A 16,962-nucleotide genomic window follows, 5' to 3' on the forward strand; every position below is an offset into this window, starting at 1 on the left:
CTGTGGCCCTTCCAGACCAAGATCATATACCCTAGTCCCAGCCATTGGGACATGCTTGTTCGTCCTCCAATCTTCTCTGCTCCTTCTCTATTGCGGAAGTGCTGTTCCTTGTGCCCAGAATGCCCTTCCAGCCACTCACTGTTTTATCTCTTCCTTGCCTTTCAAGATTGAGCTCTGTCGTTGCCTCACGGGAAGCCTTGACCAACACTTGGCGGAGCTAAACTAGAGGCCTCCTAAGACCCCGTGCTTGCCCCCTCAAGCAGTTATCAGTCTGTCCTTGTATAGCTACCTTATGAGAAAAAGGTAAGGACAGGGACTCTGGGGCCAGATGCCTGGGCTCAAATCCCTGTTCTGCCATTTCCTAGTAATGTGACCTCAGGCAAACCAGCTAACCTCTTTGTACCTTGGTCTCCTCATCTGTAAAATGGGCACAAGGACAATTTCTGCTTCATGCTGTTGTGAGGATTGCATATGCCCATGTTTGTTAAGTGTTCGAACACTGCTCGGTCTGTGATTAATCTTCGATATTATCTGTGTGTCTTCTGTCCCATGACACTGAATTTGCCCTTGGGGTGGAGGTTTCCTTCTGAAATTCTGTACGATCGCCATCACAAGACACCGCACAATCATCATTTACTGAGGCGCTAACTAGAAACAGACACAGCAGTGGGTGACGCTACGTACGGGTCACCTTATAGAGTCCCAGCCCAGGGCAGCAGGTATCACTGCGTCTGTTTTGAAGGGACAGAAATCGAGTCCGTAGCCTTGTTTCCCACTGCCTCCTACGGCAGGCCTCCATTCCTGACCAGCTCTCACTACTACTGAAAGCTCTGTCTTCCCTCAGCTTCTGTGCACTGGCCACGGTTCCAGTCCTAGCAGAATTGTCGTAGGTGCTCTTTCCTGTGACAGTTTCATGTCTCGTAATAATGTCTATACGTTTATTTTATTTAACCAGTAGAACGTGGTGCTTGCTTTGTGGAGGCTGCCGTCGTAATCAACGGACACATATTGTCTCCTCATAAGGATTAACCCTTAAGAGGTAGTGATTATGATGATGATTCCCATTTTACAGAGGAGGGAAGTAAGGCACAGAGGGTGAGGGACCTGCCCAAGGCCTCACTGCCAGGCCGCACCTTTCCCTCCACGCAAGCTGCCTCTCACTTGTCTGCTACAATCGCATTAGCTTATTTGATCCTCACAGAACCTGAGAGGAGGGTATTAATGGCTTCCTTCTACAGATGACAAAACCGAAGCCCCGCGAGGTCCTCACCCGAGGTCCCACGGCCAGTGAGCTGTCGTTCTGTCCCCTCCTACATGCTCCAGTCTGGCTCTACTGCCGGTGGAATGTCCACTCCATCACCCTCTGTCACGTGACCCCTAGGAACTCTCTCAACTTTGCCAGGCCTCGGTTTCCTTACTGAGGAGGTGGGGATTATAATAACCAGCTTATAAGGTGGTCCTGAGAGCAGGTCTTCCCCGTAGGAGGAGTCTCTCTCTCTCTGACGACAACCTCTAAGCAGCAAGATGGGATTTTTGTTTAGGAAGAAAGTGAATCCCACTCAGGGTGATGTCTTCCCCACACTGATCCTGTACAGTGGTTTCCAGTGCGTGTGAGCGGAGGCTCTCACTCTTCCTGCTGGGGGCTAAGCAGCTGCAGAATGTGGCAGGTACAGCAAACACCAGGCTGGTTTGCTCCCATCTGACCTTGCCCCTCTGATCTCTCCAGAGGACTGATCAACTCAGAGGTGCCCAGAAGCTTGAAACAGACTGACCACAGACCCATCTCAGAAGTCCATTTCTTCACCACCTCCCTAGGAGCCTAGCCGCTGGGCCAGACCCTGTGCTGGACCTCGAGGTACAGACACAGAGAAGACCTCCCCTGCAAGTTGTCAGGATGACACAGTCAGTTGAGTGTCTGACTCTTAGTTTTGGCTCAGGTCATGATCTCAAGGTTGTAAGATCGGATCCCACATTGGGCTCCACACAGAGTCCGCTTAAGATTCTCTCTCCCCCCCCCTCTCTTCCCCTCTCCACGGCATGTGCTCTCTTTCTCTAAAGTAAGTAAATACATCTTAGAAAAAAACATACAAAATGCCTCCCCCACAAGTCGTCAATAGGATTCAGAGGTAATGGTTAGAAAGCACCTAACACAGTCACGTAGCAGGTGTTCAATAAACGTTCACCCCCAGCCCTGGCGTGAAGCCGGTATGATCTCCATGCACAGCTCCGTCCCTGATGCTCCTAACCCAGCCCTCCGTGTGGCCTCTACCTGTCCCCGGGACGGGCTCCTGAAGCTCCCTGGAGCCTCTTCAGAGAGCAGCTACAAGCACCCACTTTCTGTACAATCTCTTTTCAGAAAGGAAGAAAGGAGCAGCAACTCTGTTAATATCAGCTCCCTTCCTCTCCTCCAGACTTAACATTTAATTTCGTGCCTTCCCATGTACACAACAGGAGGACAGTGACTTACCCACTGGCCAGACGGCCAATTGCCCAGTATTGGTCCATTTCATGCTGACATTTTTTGTAAATCCTCTTACAGTTTGCTTCATCGGACTGGTCTCCACAGTCATTGTCCCCGTTGCAGAGAAGTCTGCGGTTTACACACCTCCCTGGAAGGAGAAAGGGTGTTACCCAGAGTCACGTGGCTGCCAAGAGGGGAACAAACATGGCGTGAGCACCTACTGTGTGCCAGACATTTTGCTGGGCCTTTAAGGCCATTTTGATTAGTCATCGTGTGTCAGGGTGGGTGGGTCAGTAATGGCATTAACAGCTTATTCCCCCAAAGAAGCCAGTGTTGCATTTCTGAATGCACTTGGAGGGGAGATTATTAAGGGTGGGGAAAGGGAAAGTGTCTTCATGGCTGGGATTGAAGTGGCCAGACAGGAGAGAAGTCTAGACTTCTTTCCCTGAGGCTGGTGAAGGGAGTTGGGTTTGGTGGGTCCTGCAAGTAGTGCTAGCTGTGTGACCTTCCACAGGTTACCTGACCACCCTGCCTCAATTTGCTCATCTGTAAAATGGGGAGGTCATCATACCCAGGGTTCTTGGGGGTTTCAATGAATAAACGGAACAGTAGGGGCTCATGGTAAGTGCTAGGTAAGTGTTACTACTCTTAGTAGTGTTTTGGTGGGCCAAATGCACAAAGCTGGTAATATCTGCAGCAGGACTGGAAACTAACTTTCTAACCACAAATTCTTCCCACTAAACAGCACTGCCTTCAACACCATAGCCATTTAGATTATTTTTAAACTCTAAAAATATTTGAACTCTATGTTCAGCACTTTTGTTTCCTTTAAATGCTTACCCCGCCACCAACTTGACTCCCTCTCTTACTTGTATATTCATGGGAGATAAAGCCTGTAAGACAGGTGACCCTCTTTCCTTAGATGTGTCTGACCATTTTTAACCAATATTAAAAGCAGAAGAATATCAATCTGGTCTTCAAATGTTTCTTACAAGGCACTTAAACTGAAGTCTGCCTGAATAACCATTATGGCTTTGGTCAGAATCATGGAACACTGGCCATAATGAGTCCATGGACACACTGTAAAAGTCTTTCAGATTTATTACGTAGAATTCTGCATTTGCAATAAGCCCTGGAAGTGGCTCTAAAAATCTCTAACTCTTTCTTGAAAAATCCCAAAGCACAGTCCATGTGGGTGCAGTGAATGTAAAGAGTTGCAACTCCCATCTAGATAATTTGGGTCAAAATACTTATATTTTTGCTGGAGACTTGGAGAAACAGTGAGGCGTGGGTTTGCTTGAATTCACGGGATGGACACGTTGGAAAGACAAGTGTTTACTTAGTTCTGCAGCAGATGATTATTCATTTGTATGCTCCTTCCTTCCCTCCTTCCATCCATCTGTCCTTTTTCGCCTTCTTTCCCTTAATCAAAATTTTTTACTGACTATATCACACATTAGGGGCTATGCTGTACTTGGTTATGCAGAAATGCAAAAGTCAAGATAAATGATCTAACCACCCTACGTAACTGCTGTAGGCTCTCCGCACTGTACTGAGCCCCAGCCTCTGAGAGAGCCAGCCGGGCTCACGGTCTGCAAAGAGCGCTCACACCCACTGTGTCACTTGATGCTGAGAGCATGCTTATGAGGTATTAACATCACTTCCAATTTTCTGTTGAGAGGACCAACACGCAGAAAGGTTAAGCGACTTCTCCTAGGTCACAAAGTCAAAAGCAGCCTCGACTCAGGATCACCGATTCCAGCCCACATGCTTTTGGTGTCCTTCATGCCAGCGAACGGAACTCGCATTCCCCAGTTTCTAACCAAGCTCTTCTATTCCTGCCGTCTGATCCTGGGCAAGTAACTTCCCCAAGTCCCAAGTTCCTAATTCATTAAAAGCAGATCATATGAATACCTATTCTATAGGGCTGTTTTTGTAAACAGAGATCAAGGAGGACGAGGAGGCCTCCCGGCCGGACACATAACCCTGACCTTGAGCACTAGGTAATGGCCATTTCCCCCATCCTTGGGGGTCATCACCTCACGTGCTAGATTTCCCCTCCCACTCCTGCATCCCTTTATACCTGTCTGTGCACACACAAAGCCTTCACATCGCACTTGACTTCTGCAGGGTCTGCTGGTAACACAGTCTTCAACTTCCTTGTCGGAGAAGTTACATGGTTCCCCGTAGAACTGAGAGGGCCGGAGCCAGTAGGCGTGTCTGTACTATGGCAGAGGAGAGCAAGGTGAACCAAGGGCACAGCCGCAGGGACCTCAGCAACTGAGGGTACACTCAAGGGTCCATGTTGCAATTGGCTGTTTGCTTGACTGTTTCAACTAGACCATGAGCTCTCTGAGGGCAGAGACCTTGCCTTTGATGTCTGCATCTGCAGGGATCCATGCAGATTTGCTGAATGTGAGAAAAGCCTGGGCTTCAGAGTCAAAAGGTAAGTAGACTAATGTAACCACTTCAATGACAAAAAACCACAATCTCTCAGCTTGATTACTCCAATGGGTGGTTTCAAGTATTCTTATTTACTCGGTATCTTACAAATGAAAAAGGAGGTGCACCTCTGAATCTTTGTAGTTATGTGATATTGGCACGTTAATCTACCTCTGTGATCTCCGTTTGTTCGTGTACAAAATAGGGGTCATGAATTACCTACATGTATAGTGATGGCGTTTCAATTACATATATGATTTCTATATGAAATCTCATTACGTTGTCTGGTACCTAGTTTGGCACACAAATTCTTGTACTTATTTTTCTTTATTATTATTAATAATTTTTAGCAGTCAACATTTCTCTAACTTCCTGTTTGTTTTTTCTAAAATACTTAATTTCCAGGGGCACCTGGGTGGCTCAGTCATTAAGCGTCTGCCTTCGGTTCAGGGCGTGATCCCAGAGTCCTGGGATCGAGCCCCACATCGGGCTCCACTGGGAGCCTGCTTCTTCCTCTCCCACTCCCCCTGCTTGTGTTCCTGCTCTCACTGGCTGTCTCTCTCTCTGTCAAATAAATAAAATCTTAAAAAAAATAAAATAATAAAATACTTAACTTCCAGAACATTAATTGAGCCACCCAATGTTGAAAAAGATAGGTGTTTATGCTAGAACACAGTGATTCCACTCCCCCTGCTTGTGTTCCTGCTCTCACTGGCTGTCTCTCTCTCTGTCAAATAAATAAAATCTTAAAAAAAATAAAATAATAAAATACTTAACTTCCAGAACATTAATTGAGCCACCCAATGTTGAAAAAGATAGGTGTTTATGCTAGAACACAGTGATTCCGCAACGCTGTACATTACGTTCTGCTCACCACAAGTGTGGCTACCATCAGTCACCACACAACACTATTACAATACCGTTTACTATATTCCCTATGCTCTGCCTTCATCCCCATGACTCATTCATTTCATAACTGCTTATCTGTTTTTAATCATAGTCCTGCCCTCTAGCCTGCCCTCAAGGAGGTCATCGCAGATGGTGGTGATGGTGACGGTAAGCACCAGGCAGTGACAACATGGTGTGATGGCCACCATGATTGAGGAAGGACGGCGTGCTCTGTAAGTTGACAGGGGCATCCCTGGTGCAAACTCAGGAGATGGTGAAGTCACAACTAAGCTGAGACCCAAAAGATGAGTAGAGATGTCAGGCAAACAGGAAGAGGCGGTGTGAGGAGGGTAGAGAAGAGTAATCTGGGCAGAAAAAATTGCTATACCAAACCTGAGAGACTAGAGTGTGCCTGGTTCCAGAAAGGAGAGGAGAGGAGAGTACAAGAGGGCAGATGGCCAGAGCTGGAGGGAGATATGGCCAGGGGGCAGGTAATGCCAAGCCTCAGTTAGGTTAGATTTAGTATTCTACTATGATACAATGAGAAACAATTTTGGGGGGAAAATGTTCAGAGTTGGTGGCTTTCACATCTTAGCTGTAGGCTGAGAGTTTGGTGCAATAAAAGAACACAAACCAGGATAGCAGCCCTCTGACGAATGCCCTGTTCACCAGCCACAGTTGGACTTGCATGGCATCCGGAAATCCACCCTCCACCACCCAGCAAAATACAGACAACCATTCACCCATGCTCCTTTGCATTTCCAGAGGGTCTTTCCTGCTGCAAGGCAGAGGCTGGCAGGACAGAGATGAAGTCTGTAAAGAAGACTGCTAGAAGACCAGCCCCAGGCACCAAAGACAAAATGGGTTTGAGGAGTGTGGAAATGATGGAAGAGAGACATCTCGAAACTCTGGTTGAAAGGTTTTGATAAACCCCCAGCCAGTGACCCCGCAGAGGGCGATGACATCCTCTGAGGGCAAGTGCACAGCGAACTCCAAGTGAAGAGCTCTGGCTGGCTGGCTCATGCTGAGTCGTCCTGGTTTATGGTGCAGATGAAGCAATTCTACAGATAATTGGATCGATGTTGATAACTTCAGCAATAAAGCTCACTTGGGAACTGAAGGATCCTGCGTGGCTCTCCACAAAGATCCAGTTAACTGTGTAAATATCCTGGGCCCACTTTTACAGCCTCGTTCGGGTCTTAGCCCATGGCTGCGTTGATGTCCCGAGGAGCTGGGGAAATGGCAGCCGTTCTCTTTTCTCTGACACGTCGGCTCTGCTCAGCGCTAGCGCTGAGATCCTGGGCCAGCCCTCTTAGGACAAGGGAACCTGAAGGATAAATACTGCAGAGACCATGCGTTTCTTTTTTTTGTTTTGTGGGAGCACACTAGACAAGAAGCCAGAAGCCTGAGTTCAAGGCCTGTGACTTGCTGCCAGGTGCATCTGATACACCACCCGCTCTGAGTCTGTTTACCCACCTGCCTCATGCAAAGTGGCACAGCAGTCTTCACTTCCTTACAGAGGTGTCAGAAAATACCATGAGCTCAAACAACACAGATTTATGGAGCACCTATTATGTGCTAGAGATTGGACTACACTGAAGATATGGAATTGAATAAACCTTCAACAGCTTACCATTTCATGGGAAGGTAAAACATTAAGGAAAAGTAAATGACAGGAAGAATAGAGAGCTATTATGGCTCGCAGAACGTTGCCCATTTCACTGTGCAGAGGGCTGAGAAGTCAAGGGAGGGCTCAAAAGAGGTGGTTTATAAGCAGAGTTTCAAATCATGAGGAGCTGGTGGCCAGTGATGGAAGTGGGAAAGGTCACTCCAGCCTGAGAAAACAGCATGAATAAAGGCAAAGAGAGAATAAGAAATGGTCAGAGAGAGACAGGTGTTCTGTGTGCTGGAGTGGGGCGTATTTTATGGAGACATTGGCCAGGTCTGTATCATGGGAGCCCTGAATGTCGTGAGTCTGGATTTGAGCCTAAGGGCCATGTGTGGACTTCAAATGGTTTCAAGCTGGAAAAAGACAGGCCAGACGTGCATTTTTCATAGCTCCCTGGTAGCACCATGAAGATGGACTGAAAGAGCAAAGTTGGAGGCAGGAAGTCGGATTAGGAAGCTGTTAACATGAGCAAGGAGAGATACGCAAGGAAAATAACTGGAAGATCGAAGAAAGGATCTACTACTTGGCAGCACAGAGGAATAGAATTCATTAATTAAATAAGCCAACATTTATCGGTGGTCCTACTATGTGCCAAGTACTGTCAGCACAGCCTCAACCAATCTTACTGAGGGTTAGGGCTTCTGGAAGCTTAGAGCTCGCCCAAGGCCAGCGTACTTACCCTTTTCTTCTGACAGGGATCACAGGTGGTCCAGGAGGACCAGCTGGACAGTTCACAATCAATAGGCATCAGTGTGACACCCACACTCCGCGTCTGTCTGCTCTTGGCAAGGCTCTCATTGACTGCGTTCGACTCAAGAGAGTGTGGCCTTTCACCTCTAAAGGGTCATCATGAGAGAACAGAGTCAAGCGTCAGAAGAGAATTAAGTATACATACAACCACCCACCTACCCATTCAATAAATATACATTTGCTCAATTGTGCGAGGCTGGTAGTTTTTCATTCAAGTATAGGTTAATGCATCCACCAAAGTTATTGAACACCCATAAGTGGCTTACATTTTGGCTAGCTATGGTCAAAAGAGCATTGCACTCAGAGCAGAAGACAGTCCATCAGCAGCTGGGGGATCCTGGTCTGCTTTTTCCACCTGTGTGAATTTCACTTTTCACATCTATATAATGGGAGAATCACACCTGTCTCACAAGGTTATTTCTAGGATTAACTAAGAAAGTACATATAAAAACACTTTATAAACTCTAAACTGCTGTAAATATGCAGGGAATACAACCACAGCTGGATACAGGACTTTAAGCAATTCCCCCCTCACTGTGGGCCTCTGTGTTATGTCCTGGGAATGGAGACTTTGGACTAGATGTTGCTTTGTTTTGTTTTGTTTTGAGAGAGAGAGAGGAAGGGGAGGGGCAGAGGGAGAGAGAGAGAGAGAGAGAATCTTAAGCAGGCTCCATGCCCAGCACAGAGCCTGATGGCACGCTTAATCTCAGAACCCCAAGATCATGACCTGAGCCAAAATCAAGATTTGGGTGCTTAACCGACTGAGCCACCCAGATGCCCCTGGACTTGATGGTCTATAAGGCACCCTCTCAAGTTAAGAGTCCATGAAACATTTGCTGAGAACCAACAACATTCAGGGTACTGTGCTACAGGGGACACAGGGAAATACAGAACACAGGTTCTGCCTTCTGGAGTTCACAGTTTGTCTTAGGATAGGAAAAGAGAAACATGTCTCATGTCTAGCAATTTGGGACTTTATCCAGTAGGCAAGGTTTTTAAGTACACAGGCTCCATGGCCAGAACTGTGCTTTGGGGGCCATAGTGTGGAGACTGGGCAGGGGTGGGGAGTGCCTGGGCAGGGGTGGGGAGTGCCTGGATGTAGGACACGCAGGCAGGAGGCTTGTGCAGTAGCGCCGCGGAGTGATGTGAACTTGAACTCTGGCAGTGTCTAGGGGAGAGCACATGGAGAGGACAGGTACATGAGGCACGGCTCAGGTGGAATGGATAGAAAGTAAGAGGAAGGGGTTAGAGGGGAAGGGGTTCGGGCTGATGCTTGTTCCCAGTTAGAGTGTGCGCATGAGGGGGGAACACCGGCATAAAAGAGCTTGCTGGGGAAGATGCAGTTGGGACATGCTGAGTTCCAGGTGCTCAAGGAACACCTACGTAGAGTATTCAGCCACGAGTTCCCATGTGGGTTGAATACTGAGAAGAGAGATATTCACCAGGGATACAGATCTGATCATGCAAAGCTATGGCAGACGGTCATACTGTTCTTGAGAGGAGGGGCAGGCCAGAGATAAGTCCTCGGGGAACATTAGCACCACCAGCAGACCAAGAAAGACCAGTGTCCTGCCAGTCCCGAGCACGGGCAGCACAGAGCAGTGAGTGGGGGGTCGGTGAGGCCAGGGTGTGGGGGACGGAGGCAGATAGTATCACATCTGCAGAGCAGTCAAGCGACATGAGACCTGATATAGGTCTAGAAAGTAAGGCAACACTTTCTGTTGAGTTCCTGGCACTCAGTGGGACTTTCAGTAAAAGGGTGAATAAATGACCACGTCATTGAATCTGTCTAGGCCTCCCGTTTCCCCACACATAACATGATGGGTGTATTATGATTTTACTTTTCTTCCACCGGAAGAAGCATATAACACTGTACGATCCCTTTTAATCTGTGTTCCCTTTCAAGGCACAAGAGATGAGACAGAAAACAGATTTGCTGAGCACCCAGGACATGTCAAGCCCTGTGAGAGGTGTTTTACCCATGCCAGAGTCCTCACAGCAATGTGGGAAGACACTGCCACTTGGTCAGAGGAGGGAAATGCCCAAGAGTCACAAAGCTGGTATGCGGTGGTCTTGGGGTCTGAGCTGAGGTCTGTTCGACTCTAGAGCCTCTGTATCCATTTCCCCACGGCGCCTGCAAGGGAACCTGGCCAGCACCCTCTCCACTGGTGCCTTCCTTCTCTATGCAAAGTTTCTTTCATCCCTGTCTCCAAGATTGAGTCATTAGGGAGAGCATCACATATTTCCCACTGACTCAAATACATAGTACATCACTCCAGACAAGGTCATTAACAATACATTCTCACTTGGCAAAAGTCCTAAAAAGAAGATAATATTAACTACAGTGAAATCCATCTCCACAACTGCCCCAGAGACCAGCAAAAATCAATTGCCTAGTAAAGTTGGATCTTTAGCGAAAGGTCAAAGACTCCCCTGGAAACCACAGGTGGATACTTTAAAATGGTTACTTGAGGCAGGATGCCTCACGCCAGTGGGAGACTCAGAATGTGCTCTTTTTTTTTTTTTTAAATATTTTATTTATTTATTTGACAGAGATAGAGACAGCCAGCAAGAGAGGGAACACAAGCAGGGGGAGTGGGAGAGGAAGAAGCAGGCTCATAGCGGAGGAGCCTGATGTGGGGCTCGATCCCAGAACGCCGGGATCACGCCCTGAGCCGAAGGCAGACGCTTAACCGCTGTGCCACCCAGGCGCCCCTCAGAATGTGCTCTTATCTACTAATTTGCCCACGTTTGACAAAACAATATTGTCTGCGATTCGGCTTCTGCTAAGTATATATTTGACAGCTCGGCAGGGTATCCTCTTCCTGTTTCAACTCAGAAGCAGTTACACTGTGTTTTCAGCAACTATCAACCTGATTCTGGGCCACGGTTGAGACTGAGTGGGTAAGTAATGCATGCACAGACACTATTAAGAGTTACGATTATTTTCCTCTCTAAGATTTGAAAGCCTGTTAATAGGCAAGATGATCGTTTACAGAAGGAACTTGGTTAAAAAGTGGTGATAGCCACCAGATCTCTCATTTTTGCACCCCATTTTCATTATGGAGGTGGCAATATAATGAAGTAATCAGCTGAATGAATAGTATGTTTGTAAATTACATCAGTTAAGATGTGTGTGGTTTATTAGTACTGCAAAATGCAAATCTGAAAGAAAGGCTGGCATTAAGTTGCATCTGTAAATTCCAGCCTGTGTGTGTGGATACAGTACATTCCTTTCACGCCTATGGATTTTTACAGAAACAAACCAGATGAACCTTTTGACCAGCTGAATCGACTCTGTCATTCAAAATGTATGTTTTTAATGTTGAAAACTTAAAACACGACCAGGGAAGTACAGAAAGTAAAATAATAAACACTCACATACAACCCAGGATTGCCAATTATTAACATTTTGGTATATTACCTTCAAGTCTTCTTTCTTTCTTTCTTTGAGAGAAAGGGAGAGCATGAGTGGACGAGAGGCACGGGGAGAGGAGAAAGAGAATCTCAAGCTGACTCCGTGTTGAGCACAGAGCCCTGATGCGGGGCTCCGTCTCACGACCCTGAGATCATGACCCGAGCCGATATCAAGAGTCAGACACTTAACCGACAGAGCAAACCAGGTGCCCCTAGTCTTTTTTTTGTTTAATAAAAAAATAACCCTACACGTTTCACATCTGCATGTGATACCAGCCTTAGCTCCACTTCCTTCTCCTTTTCAGAGGGAACTATTGTCAGGAATTTACATGTATCCCTTGATCCATTAAATATTTTTACATATATACATACGCGCAACATAGAGCACTGCTTTTGTGTGCTTTACTCATTCTATGCATAGGATTGTGCAAGTTGCTTTTGGCAGTCAACACTCTATGTCTGAGCCCAATGCTTGTAGATTCATAAAGAGATCTAGTTCATTTCTTTTACCTAGATGTTCCATCAAAGGACATACATTGCATTCGATTTATTCTTTTTCTTTTTGAAGGAATTTACATTTGTCGAGTGTTTTGCAATTGCAAATAATGCTACAATAAACACACTCCTACGAGCCCCTGGAACATACCCCTCTCCATTAGAGGGGGATGCGCCTTTGCTCGAAGTGTATGGAATGCTACAGCCAACATCAGGACATATTTCACAGGGTCCCTGTCTCCTAGTCTCTTTCTACCAGGAGTCTCTGCTCAAAATAAAGATGGATCCATCGAGTAATGCGGGATTAGGTCAGCAGTAAATTGCAAGCCATCAGCTTATACAGATGGGGTGTGTCAATATATTTTGGCTTTCTGTAGAAATGCCCTGACACAACAACTTTCTTGTCACACACAATTTGTTAGGCAGCTACATCCCCTCTGCAACTAGCATCCTTCCTCTTCGCTAGCAGGGGCAGCTTCTGGATGGCAGCTTTTCAATTTCTCTCTCTCTGTCAGTGGCGGTTGTAGGCACAAAATTTAAAGCAACATCTCAAGGTAACAGATGGGTGGCCCAGAGATAGAGAAACAGCACGGGGGCCCAGCAAGCCAGACACACAATGCAGCCAGAGAGGGAACAACGCACCTGAGAGTAGGATGATGAGGGTACACAGGAGCTCTGGAACTGGAAAAAACATGGATTTGAATCCATATTCTGTTCCAGATGAAGTGAGTAGCCTTGTGAGTTCCACTGTCTCTCAATCTTAGTTTCCCTCTCTGTAAAACCGTAAACAATAGCACTTACCTCAAATAGCTGTGAGGGATTAGAGCTAATGTATCTAAGTGCCTGGCCCAGAGGGGCAATAAATAAATAACCGGTCTTACTGCAATGTGATGATTCCATCGGACTTGATCGTAAGAAGAATAAAGACAAAAACCCTTCTTAGCTAACAGGAGCGGGGGGGGGGTGGCTCAGCTTCTCCCATTCTAGAACTGAAGACTATTCGTCCACTTCAAGCATGGAATTCAAATCCATGCTGTGTTCAGGACTGCCCGGTGGAAATCATGGGGAGAGGCGGGAACGCCCAACCTGAATCCGGGAATGGGATTGAGACTGATGAAACAGGAGTGAATCTTCTCTTTGAGGATCATTTTGCCGTTCTACGTAGCGTGAAGAAGAGGTTAACATCCACCTCGGACATGCCTGGCGGATTAAACAAGGCACTCTACTTACCCACTCCTACCACCACATCCTTTGTCAGAATGAACTTTCTAATGTATAAACCTGCTGGTGTTGCTCCTTGGCTTAGAACCCTCCAACGACTCCCTATTGTCTAGAAGGTATGGCTGAAGCTCCTTGGACGGCACCCTACTGCTCTTCAACTCCACCCTGCTCCGACCCTGCCTACTCCCGCTTGATCCTGTCTTTGGTGGTACCCCACACTGGCCTGTGCTCAAGGCCTCCTGAAACAGACTTGATGCTTCAGGAACACACCAGGTTCCTCCTACTTCTATGCCGTTGTCAATGTGCTTCCTCTGCCTGGAACACGCCCCACCCCCTTGGCCATTTGGCAAACACCTATTCATATATAAATATTCAGACACTATCTCTTCTCGAAGCCTTTCCAGACCCCTGCATGCCCAGTAGGGCTGGTCACTCCCCCTCTCAGTTCCCAGCTGTCCCTGTATCATCTCTTGCAACAGTACATATAGCGTGTGCTCACATGTTGGCTCTTTCTCCATGAGAACACGAACTCTGTGTCCGACTCATCTCTATCCTCAGAGCCTGACAAGGAGCCTTGTGCAGGGGTCACTGTTGTGGGTAGGGTTGCTATGAGCCCCTGGCACCCTCCATTCCAGACGCATTTCCTTGGGTCTTTATTCCCTCCCTGCATATACATAGTGCGTGCACATAAGGGAGGCCTGGGTAGCTTGGCTTTTTGGGGCCACGTTGAGATTCTTGATAATCATAATAGCTATTATTTGTAAGTGCCCAATGGGCAGTGAACAGTCGCCGTCCTGGTCTTAGGGGCAGTGCCCGATGGCAGCTGAGTGCTCAGCAGAGCTGAGACCAAGGCGCGTGTCCAGTGGGTACTGGTGCTCTGCACACGAAGTGGGAGGTGAGCTCGGGCAGCATTTACGGGATGAACAAAAGGAATGGCACTAATAGTCCTTCTTCCCAGAAGGCTGCTCACGCGGTGGCCTGGGATACCTGAGCACTTCTGCATTCGTGCTCGGGGGGGTCATGTACGGGGAGGATCCCCCCATTGCCAGGTCCTGGCACTTCTTTTACTGCAGCCCAAGTTTGAACTTCTACTCAAATATTTCCTTTAGCCTGTTTCATATCCTATTAACAATACAAAACTGATGAAACGAATCAGTTAGCGTTTATCTGCTGGGAACATACCGAGTGTGTGTGTGTGTGAGAGAGAGAGAGAGAGAGCCAGCGAGTGAGCAAGAGCACCTGAGAACCCAAAGAATTTGGCTTGATGAGCAGGTAGAGTGGGTCCCTCTCATAAACGAAAATCATTGACGTGAATTGGTTCTTTTTTCCATACATAACAAACCGTCTTTTGCATAAAGAATCACACCAGGCCTTTGTTCAGAACACAGAACAAGTATCCTATTCTTCTCAGTGTGACAAAATACATTTAAACATGTCAGTTTCTTCTGGGAACTTTTGTTGAAGTCAGATGCTTGGTTCCACAATTTGAAGAGAGTTGTTGATATTATTTTATCAAATGCATGCAAATTGCTTCGAGAGATGTTCCTTATTCAATAGGCACACGAAAAAGAGGCGGTCAGCATTATGTGGCTTTATACTCCCTGTCACATTATTGATCGGGGAATCATTTGTAACCGTCACTTACCTGGAGCCAGGCAAGCCGAGAGAACCTAGAGCAGCACAGAGGAGAATCAGTTCTGCCGGGGCCCCCCAAGCCTGCAGCCCAGATGTCTTCATTTTCAGTGTGTGACGGAGCTTCTGCTGGGACTCCTAGGGCCATGAAAGGTCTGCACAGGGAGCACGGCCAGCAGCTTCTGTCCCCATAGAGCAAACAGTTCAGCAAAGTAAACAGAAAGCCAGCAGTGACCGGAAACCCCTTAGACTTTGCGCGGACAGAAACTTACCTATGACTCTGGACACCAGGGAGAACAATGGAAAACTCTATAGGTAGGGGCAGCCAGGAGGACAGGCTGTTAGTGAGGACTAGGGGCTTGAGGTCCAGATTGCCTGGATTCACATCCTTTCTCTGCCACTTGCTCGCTTTGCCACCTCGGGCAAGTCACTTTACCTCTATGCCTCAGTTTCCTCACTTGTAGCGTGGGAAGGCTTAAGTAAAGTAACAGAACTAAAGTGAGGGGAAGGGGCCCACGCTCAACCCTGAGGTATGTGAGCTATTACTGCCAAGTGGAAAGCGGGGTTGTAAGTGCAGCCAAGCTTTGCCTTTTGCCTCTTTCCAGCTCTGTGACTTTGACCAAGTCAACAAGAGGCTGGAGAGCTCTAGAACCTGTCGACCTGAGTTCCAATTCTCTCTGTGTGTTTCCCATGTGAAACTGTGTGACCCCATGCATGACAATTCATTAACCCCTTTGAGCCCGACTTAACCGCATCTGTAAAATGAGAATGATAATAGTACCCAGCTCACAAGGTTGCTGTGAAGACAAAATAAATCTTAATATTTACAACACTTTGAACAGTGCCTGGCATATTCTCTGTGCCTTCTTTATGAGTGAACTGGTATTTTTTATTGACCGTCTCTGATTCTGTTTCCTCACCTGTAGGACCTGGAGGGCCATGCTTGCTTGTCAGAGTTCGCGGAGCCAGATGGGATACTGCATATGAAAATGTTTCACAAGTAGGCATTACAAAAATGATAACTGTAAGAGAATAATTACCCAAATGCATGGTGTTACTATATAACCTACATGGAACTTCGCCGTAGTTAGGGGGAAACAGCTTCCCTGAGCTCGCTGAGAAGTGCAGTAGATGACTAGTAACTGGTAGATTTCCCCCGTGTCTCCCATATTTGCCAGGAGCCCTACACAAACACAAGAAGTAGCAACCTGAAAAGAGTTCCATAAACACTACTGCCCTTCACCGATGACCTCTCCCACATCACAGGTCAGGGGGACCCACTGTCTCCCCTCTAGGGTTGAACACAGCAAAGGCAGGTGCCATTCCTGTATGGTGAACCAACCCGCTTGATTTGAGCCTAGACGAGTGTTTCACCTTTGACTTTTCCTTATTCTGAATAGCACACCAACTGCCCTGTCATTTCTATGTGGCCTCCACCTTAAATGGGATTAAAGGAAAATGTCACCCAAGCCTCTCTTGCGATGGTCTAATTCAAGCAAAAGTGCATCTCGGTACCTCTAGAAATGACTCCCAGAGGACCTGTGGCCCAATGTGGATGGGTGTCCTCACATGTTCCGTTCTAGCGTGGACACAGGGTCAGCCCCAGCTCTCAGCTGGCACCTGCCCTGCTGGAGGTGAGGGGCACTGGAGTGGGGCCGTGGGGTTGGGAGCAGCATGGCACAAACTCAGAGGCAAGGCGTAAATGGCCAAGGCTCTCAAACATAGCTCTCTGAAAACCATCACCAATCCTTAGAATCAACAAATTAAAGTCCAAACTGCACTGACCTGGCATTTACGAAACCAATCTGCAGCCCGTAAAGAGCTGGATAAACATGGTGGATGACCCTCCCATTGCTGTTAATATTGCAGGTGTAGACGAGGGGACTCGGGGTGGGGGGAGGCAGTGGCAGCTTGAGGATGGGCTGGGAGAGAGACTGCATTTGATCTCCTTACACAAGCTACCCAATTTCCCTAAGACTGTCTTCTA

At 47.3% G+C, this 16,962-nt stretch overlaps 1 protein-coding gene across 1 annotated transcript in view; it reads right to left on the minus strand.

Moving 5' to 3' along the window:
- C8B (complement C8 beta chain) overlaps window positions 1-15,145 on the minus strand; it is a 38,594-nt gene extending 23,449 nt beyond the window's left edge. The window contains exons 1-4 of the mRNA XM_034653269.1: window positions 14,989-15,145; window positions 8,140-8,296; window positions 4,545-4,686; window positions 2,468-2,609 (exon numbers count right to left, since the gene is read on the minus strand). Of these exons, the coding sequence (XP_034509160.1) occupies window positions 2,468-2,609; window positions 4,545-4,686; window positions 8,140-8,296; window positions 14,989-15,080 (533 nt within the window). The 5' untranslated portion in view covers window positions 15,081-15,145. The remainder of the gene's footprint in view (window positions 1-2,467; window positions 2,610-4,544; window positions 4,687-8,139; window positions 8,297-14,988) is intronic.
- Window positions 15,146-16,962: the final 1,817 nt, after the last annotated feature.

This window comes from Ailuropoda melanoleuca, chromosome 2 (assembly GCF_002007445.2).
Source record: "Ailuropoda melanoleuca isolate Jingjing chromosome 2, ASM200744v2, whole genome shotgun sequence".
NCBI lineage: Eukaryota > Metazoa > Chordata > Mammalia > Carnivora > Ursidae > Ailuropoda > Ailuropoda melanoleuca.